Source organism: Oryzias latipes, chromosome 17 (genome assembly GCF_053564925.1).
Source record: "Oryzias latipes strain Hd-rR chromosome 17, Olatipes_Hd-rR_3.1".
NCBI lineage: Eukaryota > Metazoa > Chordata > Actinopteri > Beloniformes > Adrianichthyidae > Oryzias > Oryzias latipes.
This window is the reverse complement of record NC_136253.1, coordinates 31,984,025-31,997,161: the sequence shown is the minus strand read 5'-3', so window position 1 is coordinate 31,997,161 and position 13,137 is coordinate 31,984,025. Positions and strand designations below refer to the sequence as shown.

General features: G+C 36.6%; 1 protein-coding gene across 2 annotated transcripts in view; it reads right to left on the bottom strand.

Moving 5' to 3' along the window:
* Positions 1-2,139: 2,139 nt before the first annotated feature.
* The window catches only part of sntg1 (syntrophin, gamma 1), a 61,247-nt gene continuing 50,249 nt past the window's right edge, over positions 2,140-13,137 (bottom strand). The window contains exons 14-19 of one of the 2 annotated variants that reach the window (XM_004079482.4): positions 10,899-11,015; positions 9,807-9,878; positions 9,267-9,419; positions 9,089-9,181; positions 3,078-3,188; positions 2,140-2,989 (exon numbers count right to left, since the gene is read on the bottom strand). In XM_004079482.4, the coding sequence (XP_004079530.1) occupies positions 2,807-2,989; positions 3,078-3,188; positions 9,089-9,181; positions 9,267-9,419; positions 9,807-9,878; positions 10,899-11,015 (729 nt within the window). In that variant the 3' untranslated portion in view covers positions 2,140-2,806. The remainder of the gene's footprint in view (positions 2,990-3,077; positions 3,189-9,088; positions 9,182-9,266; positions 9,420-9,806; positions 9,879-10,898; positions 11,016-13,137) is intronic. The other variant, XM_078934087.1, reaches the window with a different exon arrangement.

The window sequence follows — 13,137 nt, the reverse complement described above, 5'->3', positions numbered from 1 at the left end:
GTAAGGGTGGGGTCATCTAAGATAGCACAAGGGTTAATCTAAAAAACAAGTAAAACATGTAAATAGGACAGGGTGACATAAAGCATCTGGACCTAAGGCCCTGATGGGTTAAAACATAGCAGATACAAAACATTTTGCACCGTAGAGGAGTGTGGTTAAAATACAGTCATCTCTTTGTGTGTTATTCTTGTTTTAGCCCTTGTGCTACCTTAGATGACCCCACCCTTACATTGACGTGTTCTCCCTACCATGACAAACGTGGATAAAGGTGGAAAGATTTCATGTAATCCATGGACACCAGTGAAGATCACAAATCATTGAAGAAAAAGGTTCAGCGCACTGTTTAGTGGGTCTAGATGACCCAACTCCCAATGTTAAAGTGCCTAGGATAGCACAAGGGTTACAACGTATTAATGCATTATTCGTCATAAAAACAGATTAGCCTCCGGGTTTAAATTTGAGGATTATTTAGTCTCAAACCAATTACAAAATGTTACAAAACGGAAAGAATATTAAAAACAGAGACCCATAAAAATGTTTTTCTTTTTTTATTACTGAGTGGAATTACAATAAACTGGAGGCTTTAAGGTTTGTGAGATTCAGAAAGGAAAAAAGAGGAAGAACACGGAGGAAGGGCAGACATTTCCCCAACTGTCAGGAGTAAACAGCATCTTTCATTTATTCTTATAAAAGTTTTATTTCTCAAACCCTGGCAGGGATAGCTTATTGGATGACATCTCCAGGAATATTTTTTTTTAGCCTTTAGAGAATTTCCTTTTTCTAAATGTTAAAATAAACGAAAAAGCGAAAAACAAACAAACGTGGAACTTTAACTTGCAAAGTAAAGTCATTACTGACCCACAAAAAAACCCACTCTCATTTATTTTAGTTTTTTTATACAGCATGTTTGTAAATAGTAAAACATCTTTGTAAAATAACCTCCTGTATTACAAGCTGAATTCTCCAGGATCAATTTAAAGCACTAAAGAACGAAAGACTTTCATTGCATAGAGCTTTCTTTTTCCATCAGACGACAGTATAGAGGAGTCCAGTTCACTTACTATTCTCAAGTGTTTACTTACCCTGGGCCTCTTCTGTTTGGATGACAGCTAAGAGCATCACTAATTACACTAATTGACAAAAACTCTCCACGAAATATGATAGTACAGCTTTAGCTGCCAGTTCGCAGCGTTTAAATCATTTCAAGCAAAAGGAAATTAAAGGGCTGCACAAGCCTGGATGCTACATATTTCCTGATTACTTATTTCTCATTCAAATTTACAAGGTAAAGGGGAAATTCTATGCACCGTTGGTGTAAAATAAAATAAATCTATGTGGAGGGCAGAAATTAAAAATCATACCATCAAAAAATATCTATTTTTCTGAGAATGTGTGAGTCTCTATTTGTATTTATATGATTAACCCTTGTGCTATTTTAGATCACCCCACCCTTACATTGATGTGTTCTTCCTACCATGACAAAGGTGGATAAAAGTGGAAATATTTCATGTAATGTGTGAAGATCACAAATCATTGAAGAAAAAAGGTTCAGTGCACTGTCTAGTGGGTCTAGATGACCCAACTCCCAACGTTAAAGTGCCTAGGATAGCACAAGGGTTAAGCTGAAGGGGGAAATGTCACAAAGGATGCTTATAATCAACTTTTCAAAAAAATTTCTGTGAAAGGAGAACATTTCAACACAGTCAGTCTAAAAAAGGATCCAGAAAACAAGTGTAGTCACACTAAATGAAGGCTTCTAACGTACAAATTCACCTGTATGTGTTTACGTATAAAAAGTAAGGATGTTCCCCTACAGCACATTGAAGTATTCTGAAGTTTTAATTAAAAAAAAAATTGTTGGATTTAGAAGGAAAATACATTTTAATTCATACAGTACAAAAGATAGAATTTGTTCCTTATATATATTGTTTTTTGGTAGAAATTTCCCTGCTCAAATGAAGCAGAATTTTAAGTGGATGAAAGGGCTCAATGTTGTTCAGCTGTAACTGCAGGGGGCAGGTGTGTAAATGATGCACACACACTATAACATAAAAAAACAGGCATATATTTTCCTGCATTTGGAAAAGGAAAAGTGTGTAAAAGCAGGTTTGTTTGAATAGAAATAAGAAAGTGACAGAAAACGATTGCAGATTTTTATTTTTGTAATAGCTGTATATGTATCTGCAAAGCTTTAAATACTTGTCGGTTCAAAAATGGTAGTTTATTAGCTGGAGATCTGTCAGAATTTTAGTTTAATTAATTGCTTATCTTCTTTTTTTGGTTGCAAATGTATTGCCTCTGCTTCAACAATAGCGTTTACATAACATTGTGCTTTTTGCCTTTACTACTGCTTTCATCCTTTTGACTTTTGCTAGAAAAAAATAAACAGATTTTGAAATTGAACTGAAACGATGGAGTTTTATTCATGAAACTACAGTTTTATGCATCTGACCCCTGGTTTTTAACAGAGTTACATAGAAAAAGAGATGGGAAAAGTACTGCATTTTCCATAACGATGTGTTCTATAAGTACTATAATTCAAAGAAAGACAAATTCACTTAAAAATACTTTTAATTGCACGTTTTTATATTGTAGAGTCTCTAGGCGAGTTAAAGATTCAAAGTCAGGTCCAAAGTTTTTCCAGAAATCCTGGGATTTCCAGCAGAGCACTTCCGGACAGACCTTTTATTCCCTCGTCACGCGCCGCTGTCTGACAGTCAAAAGGTGATCGTTTTCCAGAGCTCCGGTTCACTTTTTTTAGGCCACGTTCACGACTGTTTGCAGGCTCCAGGGAGGGCAGCACCTGTCAGGTGGTGTATTTAAGTTTGGGCGTCTGTGAGTTGCAGGAGAGACTGGACAGAGAGGGAATCCCGGCGTTTGCTGCCGTGCCTTGGCTCTCCAAAAACACGGGGTCCAGACAAGCAACTTTGGCAGCAAAAAAAGCGTGAATACAGTGAAGTACAGCAAAGAGGTTTGAGAACTCCAGCTCCTGAAAGAGAAAAGAGAACAGTCATGTCTGAATGGAGACGGTTTTTAGGATAAATTTGACATTTCCGGAATTCTAAACCTGCATTCACCTTTGCTTCGATAGATTTGGATTCTTGGTTTTGGAATAAAAACTTGATCTTGCTCTTTCCGTCGTCAGATGATCCCTTCAGTTGGGAGAACTTGTACCTCCACAAAACCGCCTGCAAACGACAAATAGATCAGTCCATTTCCATGCATTTCCTTGCAGCCCCTGAACATCACACAGCAGCTGCAATGTGGTCAAATGTGCAGAAAAAAATCCATTAGCCCATTTTTACGCATCAGACGTTTACAATGAATTACTTAAAAATGGAGACATATATTCCCAAAACTTCCAACTGTAGGAGTCAGTTCGACTGTTTCTCTGAAACTCAGTTACCTTGACAGATGAGATGGGATCATCTCACAAGCTCCTTATCAGTGGGGATGAACCAGGAAGTGCAGTGAAGAGGTTTGCATGTGCTATGCTGCATGACTCTCCACTAACACTGCTTATGCTTGCATTTTATATTAAATTTCTACAAAGAAGGATGCTCTGATGTGTTTTAAAGATCTGTTACAAAGAAAATGGTGTCTTCGGCTTATTGTTGTGGCATTTATTCTGTTTTCTTATTTTAACCTTGTACAGCGACCTTGGGTGACTTGAAAGGCGCTTGAAATTAAATTTATTATTATTATTATTATTATTTTTCATGATGGTGGCATAAAAATTGCATTTCTTCCTCAAATCGTTGTAAATCAGGAGCAGACAAAAAAGAGATTTTTGTAAAAAGAGCGTATTTGTGACATGAAAAATGAGGTGAGCACTGGATTTTTTAATTAAGGAAGTCAAGGACTATAAACCTTGGATTAAAGCTAAATCTAAGATTATAAAGCAGATGAATCCCCAGGAACAGGAGTACATTTACTTTGAATTTTATTTACTTTAAAAGTAAAAGTTAGTAAAACACGTTTTGTGATTTTATTTATTAATTTAGTGCATCTTTTATGTATTAGCTGAAGTACATAGTGATAGGACGTGATAAAGAGCTGAGAAATTATGCCAAACTGACCAACCTGCCAGTAAGTCAGTATAACTGCAGAGTCTGATGTGTTTCAGTAAAAAAATGAAAGAAACATTCATCCATCAACAAATGTTCTCTCTTTTTTCTTTAGGTAGATATAAGTCAAAGATAAAAAACATACACATTTCCTTCTATTTGCATTTATTAATCTTTAAAGGCAACAAGAATGTTTCCAGGAAAAAGCATCAATAATAAAAACTGAGACGATGCAGTTTGAAACTTTCAAAATAAATTCATTAAAAGAGGTAGAATTTTGATGATTTATATACAAGTCAAAACATATAACGTTGATCCAATGCTGTAAGCAAGCCCCAAATAAAAACAAAAGTGAAATAAAGAGATGGTCAGGGGAAAAAAAGCAGCAAAGCCACCAGAAATAGAAGGAAATCAAAACTATAATGGTACTTAAAAACTGAAATTTATAAATAAAGTTTTGTGCATTTTTTAAAATTAATTTTGTGCATCTTTTAGTCATATATTAGCAGAATCGGTAGTGATGCGACACGCCGAACTGACCAAGTACCTGCTAGTACATCAATATTACTACAGAAGCTGTTGTGTTTCTATAGTAAAATAAAAGAAACCTTCATCCACTTTGCATTTTTTGAGAAAATATTTCATGAAAAAGAAGATCAAACAACACAAAGACTCCTGATTTTAGCGGATTCAGAAAAGACAGAAATCTGCCTTTCATCCTTAAGCTTCTACTGCTGATATGCAGCCGTTTCTGCAAAAGCCTTGGGGTTATACCGGCGACAAAATGTAAATGTCATTTGTGATGGAGTTTCCAAATCGTCTCAAAGTGTTTGCAAGGCTGTTCAGTTTCCCTTAAGCTCTCCTTGTGTTGATTTGATTTGATTTTGAACATGATCTAAACTATGTTTTCTCTCAGCGTAGACTGTCTGGAACTTTTTATATTTATTTTTTATTCAGTCATATCCAGCCAAGTTTAAGTATTTAACATGTCCAAACATTTCTTTTGTCTTTAGACAAACTTTTGATTTTTGTTTTTTATTTGGCACAAGTTGTGTCTTTAATTTGCTAATGTATATATGTATATACTAATACTTCAACAGAATAACTGATCGTTTATGATGTGATCACTTTTTTATGATATTATTCACTTTGGAAAGGTTTTGTTTGTAAAATGTAGACCAGAGGTAGGCAAACTAAGGCCCAAGGGCCAAATGCGACACGGCCACCAAACTGGAACAATTTTCATTGATAATCCTAATCCTGTGTGTTTTCCGAGTCAGACAATCATATTTCCGACACCACATGAATGCAGCGTTTCTCAAGTTTGCGTTTTTCCTTGAGGGACTTCAACCCTTTTGTGCAATTGGTATTAAAATCAGAAAGAAAACCACAGTTTTGAAATAAAAACTCCAAATTGTTCAGTTTTGAAATAAATCTTTCAATTTTCTGTCAAAATAAAAATTGGATTCTGTGTTATTTCTATCCTTTCTGTCAAATTTTAGAACCCTTTGTGGCCCACCAGTAAAAAAAGTGGATTCTGTGAGGTGGAAAGTAGTGAAAATACAAGACGGTTTGGTAAAGGTGATCGCCAGACCGTGGCGAGATAAAAACAAGAGACTGAGCAACTTTTTTGGTTGTGAAAATCATCAGTGACGTTCATGTCAACTTGAGCCGAAACATCACAGCAGAAGGTCGTCCAAACTGAGTCTGATTTCTGCTTTCCATCTACAAAAACACAAAATTCCCCAAAGTATTTCTCTCAAGTTTTGTAGTTTTACTACTTTACGACACTTGTTATAAGACAAAACTCACTAACTAGTAACTTTTTAGTGTAACAATCTGTTTTAAGACGATAAATCTCTTGTAGAGTCATTTTACATTAAAAATAACTTTTTTAAGTAATCTCTCTAATAAAAAAAGTTTTGTTTTGACTTTAAGTAATAGTTTTATTAGTGAATAGTGAGTAGTGTTTATTTCAGGAAACAGACTTGCTTGACTTTTTAAAGAAACTGGAAAGTTTTCTTTGACTTTCACTAATTTTTTTAAATTTTTTTTTATGGATTAGATTTTTCTGCGCTTTTCCAGACGCTCAAAGCGCTCACATTGTGTCCATTATTCATTCACTCCTCATTCATTTGTCTTGAAATGTCTAACTCTAGTCTTTAAGATGATTATGGTCGTGTACAAACTTGACTGTTGAATGGAATTTTTGGAATGTATGTATTAAATGAATGGAATGTATTTACTGTATCTTTGAGCGATAAATGCCTATTTTTAGAGATAATATTGCAAAACAACAGAGCAATAATCTTAAATATGAGTTTTTATAGCTGATTACAAGATTTTATTTTGTCGTAAAAGGGCAGAACATCCCAACTTAATTTGAGATCTCTTACCGAGACAAATATTTGTTCAACCGGTAGACTTTTGTCCTCATAATAAGGGAAAACTATCCTGTGTTCTATACTTTTGAACACTTCCATCCAAAGGGAGTTTTGATCTGCAGTCGTCCGCTGCTTGCAAGTAACAGGATAAAACCAACAACCCTGGATTTTTTTAATTGAAATATATCATTTGAACATAATTTAACTCAATCAAATAAATAAATGTTTGTCTCTTCTAAAGACCATTTATCTATGTAACTGTTGCTTTACAAATCAACCGAATAAAACACTGATATTCATATGTTTGTGTCACGTCACTATTGTTTTTTCTGGATAAAAGCTCAGCGAGTTTGAGTAAAAACAGCACATTATAAATGATTCAACTGTTGCCCTGCAGAAAACACCAATTACCACATCAATAAAACCACCGGCAGTTTAAGTGAATAACAGTTATCATCTTGTAACGATCCAATGTTTTGCCGAGAAACGCGTGCCCCGGATTTATGTGGAGGTTTTTCACAACCACAACTGTAAAATACTCCTGGAAGGCTGCAGGAACCCGGTCTAATAAGGAGACTCCGTCTCCAGATCCCAATCCAATCAAACAATCACAGAAGAGGAGAATAAAAGAAGCACGGAGGCTTCTGGAAACTCAGTGGATCTCTTGTTGACATCCCACTGGCAGACACCACTGTCAAAACTGCTCTGGCAAAATGACTCATTATAAAGGAGGAGGCTAAGAATGGACATGCTCTGCACTGCTCCTGCACTCTTTTTCAAGCACTGTTCTGTTTGGGAAGCCCTAAACAAGGAATTTCTTTAACTTCAAGTGCTGCTCTTTATGAAATTGAGATGCTCGGTTCAAAACATTTCATGAGTTTTAATAAAACATCAAAGAGAAACTCTTTTAGTTAAATAAATAACAAAACTACACAAAGATGACTATGATGTATTTTTATGGCATTTTGCCTTTAATCTAATTTTTTTCCACAAAAAAAGTGTCAGTGCTTTGCAGAATCCTCACCTGAACACAGCAAATGGCTAATTAGTTTCTAAAAAATGGGTTTCATAATGAATCTTAGTTAAGGAGAAAATTTCTCTGGTTTACTTAAAATGAGAAGCAAATACAATACTGCAAAAATGTTGACATTTTTGGAAACTAGAAGAATTTCTGCTTTTTAAAAAAAACATTAAAGCACTAAACGACATTTTGTCATTTTTTAAAAAATACTAATGAAGTAGTTCAAATAATTTAAGACAGTAATGCATTTTGTCCTAAATGAGAATTATGTTACTTAAATAAAAATTCAAGTTAAAATGAAGTTTTACTGTACTGTATTTTTAGATTATTTGCTTAATTGCCAAAAAAAATTGTGTTTTTGGTGTTGTTAACACCACTTCTGATGTTGGAGGACATATTCAAAAAAATTAAGCTCAAAATTGCATTTCTGAGGAATTCTTTATTCAAATCTTTATGAGTGGGGAGCAACCGAAAAAAAATTCAGGTTAAAAAGAATTGTATTTGTTACGTTATTTGTTGCACTGGTAGTGGTATTGCGGTTGTGAGGGGTTGTAAGCTAGAAGGAAAACATGTAATACAGAGAGCTCTCAGCAAAAGGGAGGGCAAAGGGGGGCGGGGTTGCTCCGAGCCAACAGTCCCGCCCACAACAGCAGAAACCTAGAAAACAACACAGGTTTTTCATATTTGGCTAAAAACGGCAACAAAGCGGTTTTACAATGAATCAAAAGATAATCAAAGTGAGCTTTTGATTCAATTTCAGTCTAATAGAAGCAGCTTAGAAAAGGTCCATTATTTTACTTTTTAGAGAAATTAAAGTTACGACTGAAATGGCTTCACAAAACTGCTCCACTTTGCATGTTTAATGTTGTAACATATCAAATTAGAGGGGCGATTATCGCCTTAGGGTTGTATGGATTCATGTCCCTGAAAGTGAGAACAAATGTGGCATAATCAAACACATAAAGAGCATGAATAATAATAGTAATTTCTGGTGGAGAGATCTTTGCTCCCTGTGACATGATATGAACTGAAACGTCTTCAGAGTCGACAGATTACAGCTCAACTTGCAGAGTTTCTGAATGAGGCCAACATGCTTTTTCATATTTGCCAACAGCAGCTTTCAATTATTGACTAATCCGACTCCTTGTATTGTTTGCAATTGCAGTTTACATTGTGTTTGGTGCATTTCTCTCAATAAACAATACTCTGGCAGCATAATGAGGATCCTTAGGGGGGCATTGTTGCTTCACACTGCAGGAATTAGGGCCAAATTCTTAGAGAACAATATGGCAGCGCTTGTGTCCTGCTCATCCACATAATGTTCACCAGAGGAGGAGTCTGCATGGCTCCCAGACTTGGGGAAAGGCCAATTCGAGCTGCAGGCAGGAGTGAGAGGTTTGAGCTGGAGGGAGACCAGCCTTCAAAACAAATGTGCTCACAGTCCCAGAAAGCCCAGAGAGCAGAATAAGTTAGCAGCAACAAAGCAAGAAAAAAAGGAAGGAGGCCGGAGTGTCACAATTAGTTTCATCACACCCTGAGCCACAGTGCTAAAGCCTCGGCTGAGGGGATTTGCTTTCCATATTTATATTGATTATATGGGGCTGTCCTGCACTCACCTTTGAAGCAGCATCAAAGCACACAAAGCCCATGCTGAAGTCAATCGTGAGTCCCATTAGGTGGCTCTCCATGATACAAGCGTACGTTTTAGACTGCAGAACAGCAGGATGTGATGTTACCACCAGCCGTAAACAAATGCAAACGCCATGAAAAAAAAAACGAAACTGAACCGCCCACCTGGATTCTTTCCACCTCCAGGAACGTGGCCATCTGAAAAGCCTTCTCCCAGACCAGCAGGTCGCACTCCAGCTCCACGCTGAAGAACATGTCCTCCCCACTCTCCGTCTGGACGCTAAAGCAGTGCCTCCTCTTGTCCAGAAGGTCATTTTCCTGAGATGACACAGGAGGACGGTGACAGATGGGCAACAGCAGTGCAGCCTCCCGGTACGCCTTACGGACTCTTATTAACACAGCATGTTTACTTTGATGTATTGTCTCACAGCCCTACACACCAATCTATAAATGGAGTTTGCCATAATGCGTTCCTGGATATTGCATGAATAAATTTCTCAAATTCAAAGTGGCAGAGAGGAAGAAACAGCTTTCCTGAGCGTCTCTGCGGGACGGCAGAAGACTTCATGCAAACGCAGAGAGCAGGAGTCATACGCAGTCTGCACATTGACTTTGCTTCTTTATATTCTCCCAGCGACACCCCTGAGAGAGACGCTCCTTAAAATGCGGCGGGAATTGAATAATAACACAAAGAGACAGTCGTACCTTTAAAATCTTGGACATGATCTCGTACACAGTAAAGCTTTTCTCAGCTCGGGTCCAGTCCCATGTTGTCACCTGGAAAGGTCACATCAATTTAAAAGACGGAATAAAAAAAGGAACTCTTTTAGTTCTTCCAAAAAATACTTAAATCAGATTGCACGCTTTAACAAATTCAAAATTTAACAGCATCTGTTAAATTCCACCGTCGTCTTGCCATGTGAAAGGAAATATTCATCACATAGGAGCTAATTAATAATAAAAAAGCTGGTCTTGACTTCAGAGCGCACAGGCTCCTATCTTCCACCATCCACTCACATTAGCATTTTCCATTTATATCAGCACATTCATATGGAAGGAGGCAATTCCAGCTATCTATCAATCTTCCCATCTCAAGTAATATCGACGGCGTAATCCTGTTGGTCATAATCGCCCAAATGTAAACACGCTCCGTGATCGCCATCGGCCCCACCAAAGATCAATGCACGTCACATCTTTATGACCGTGTCACACAGTCACCACATACATTTTTTTGCATATTTTTTTAAAATTATAAAATTTTGTGTGAGTTATACGAAATTCATTGCGTTTGTCATTCATCGATGTGTACAGATGTCCGTCGAGGGTTTTGGCCGCCAGGGTTTTTATCTGAATGTTTTGAGTGGTCCAAATTTTTGGTCGGTTACTAATTACGTAGTTGACATGTATTTTACATGTTTATACGCAATTGTTATGTAAATCTTACGCAATTTTTTAGAAAGATGCATACGCAAATTTGTCTGTCTAAGGGACTTTTCACACGTACCACCGATGTATAACTTTTTTAACACGTATACAGCGCACATATCACGTTCAAATTATGTAATTACTAATGAATTATATATTACCAACGAAATAATCGTGCACAATTCTTGGATGATTTACGTATTGTGTCGTCGTCTTGTGGTTTTTTCGTACTTCTTCCGTGGTTTTGACATGGTTGATTCGTCATCCATCTGTGAACATTTCACGAAAAGACCACGACTTTTCTTACTATTTCCACGTCTAATGTACGTCGTTGCTGTGTGACACGGCCTTTAAAGGCATTCAAAGGCTTACTGGGGGTGCTGTGAACTTGAAAAGTGAGGAACCCCTCAAAGCGAGGAACTTAGGTGTGTACATTCGATCCTGAACGGAGTCCTGTTCCTTCTCGTCGACCCAGCCCATGTAGATGATCTACCAGGAGGTGAAAGAAAACGCAGATAAGGACAAGTCAAATGGGAGCATTTTTCTTTGCAGAATCAATTGAAAAGTTGTTCAAAGGCTTTAAGACCCCCTTTTTTTATGCTGGTGTTGAGTCAAAAGATGGTTGTCTGCCAGAAATCGATCCGCCTGTTTGAGCTGCATTGCTCATGGTATCTACATCTGCAGGTTTAGTCGATAAACCTTTCCAGACAGTAAAAAACTGAATTAATACATTCTAAAGTCCCTTTAAAGGTATTTTAGTGATGGGAAGGAACTGAGTGGCTTTGGTCTTTTAGGAATAATAATTTTCATTGAGGCCTTTAGGCAAGAAAAGCATTTGAGCTAGAAAATATAACCCAAACTGATGGAGTCTGATGGAGTCATTTAAGAGTGTTGATAACTTCTTTGAAAACAGGAACCCTTATAAGCGTTGTAATGCAAAAAGATTCAAATATATCAGGTTTTCATCTTCGTAAAATATAAATGTGGAGAGGTTCGTCTGCTTGAAGCAGAGTTGCAGCTTTATAATAAACCATGAGAAACATGGAAAACCATACTGTTTTTATATGTAAATTATTTAAATGTATGATGTAATTTAATGATATAGGTGGTTTTAAACTTTAATAGGTGGTAAAGTAAATGAAGTCAAATACACAAACGTCATGCCTGTCCAACTTTATTTCTAAAGCTGTCTAAAAGAACTCATAAAGGACCAAAGTGATGTAAAGATAAATTTAAAAGAGCGTATTTTTAAAAAAACATTTACAGTAGCCCCTTTTTTTAGATTCCTTATGCTTCTTTTGATTTTACACTTTAGTTTTGGTAAGTTTTATTTTCTGAACATTTAAGCAGGGCTTAAAATAAAAAAGAGGGGCAATTACAGACAAAAAATGTCCATTTGGTGAGACAGTCACTGAATACAACACAAAACTAAATAAAAAAAGCTAAAAAAAACGCACCAATCCTCATAGTTGTTTAGCATTTAAAGACTCACTCTGGTCATCTTTTGATTGATTTTCAAAGCATTCCCAATAGTCTTTTAAAATGTGATCATGGCGTTTTAAGTCCAAATCAAACACCTTCATGTTTTCTAGAACTGTTTCTGCAGAGTGGCAGCAGTTCACCAGAAATTCACCTGAGTTATGGGCAGGACTGTTGGCGTAGAGCAACCCCGCTCCCCTTCCCCTCCCCTATGGCTCTCTGTTTACAAACTGTCCCGCTAGCTTACAGACGCTCACAACCCCAATCTAACGTTACCAGTCAGCATCCCATCAGAACCAACTGTTAAAGACAGAGACTCAAGGACACTAAGTCCATTTAATAAATGAACAAAAATATGTCAAAAACTTAAACCATGACTTTGGCAATAGTGAAAAAATTTATCTTAAATGTACAGAGTGGTTATTAACTGGAAGAAAAACGACTGCAATTACTGGAAACCGAGAGTTAATGCAGCTGAGACTGTGAAAACCACAAGACCCAACAGAACTTCATCTGAACACAGAGCTGGACTTTATTTTAATTATTTTAAAAATCAACTAAAAAGGCAGATGCTAAGAGAAACTCTGTTTTTTTACACCTTCATGTCAGTTGATCTAGATTTGGTGTTGGTCACGCATCAATATGAATAAAACCAACAATAATTTGTTAGTAAAAAACAATGTAACCAGTAACGTTTCATTTTTAAATTAAAGCTGAGCAGTTGGAATTAACTTCCGTTATTGGTTATAGTCCTATAATAATCTGCTCTTTCAATTGGAGGTGAGAAAAACTGCACTAAAAGGAAGACAAACATTTAATAAAAAAAATCCCCAGAAAGAAGCCAGAAGCTGAAGGGATAAAAAGGTGCCAAAGACAAATATTATGGATCTTTTCTTGGCTCTGGAGTGTTGCCAGGCAACAGGTAAAGATTACAGGACATTCAGAGTCCGAAAACCAGAAGTAGTGGTATTTATTTACTGATTGCAGCCCGTTCTTTTCTGAACTGAGCGGAATTTGTTACTTTCTATATGATGTCAGTGTTTATAAGCAGAGAAAGTGGAGTCAAATCTAGAACGAAAGTAGTCTATTAATAAAGATGCTAACCAAAATGCTGAAATTAAAACCCAAAGGT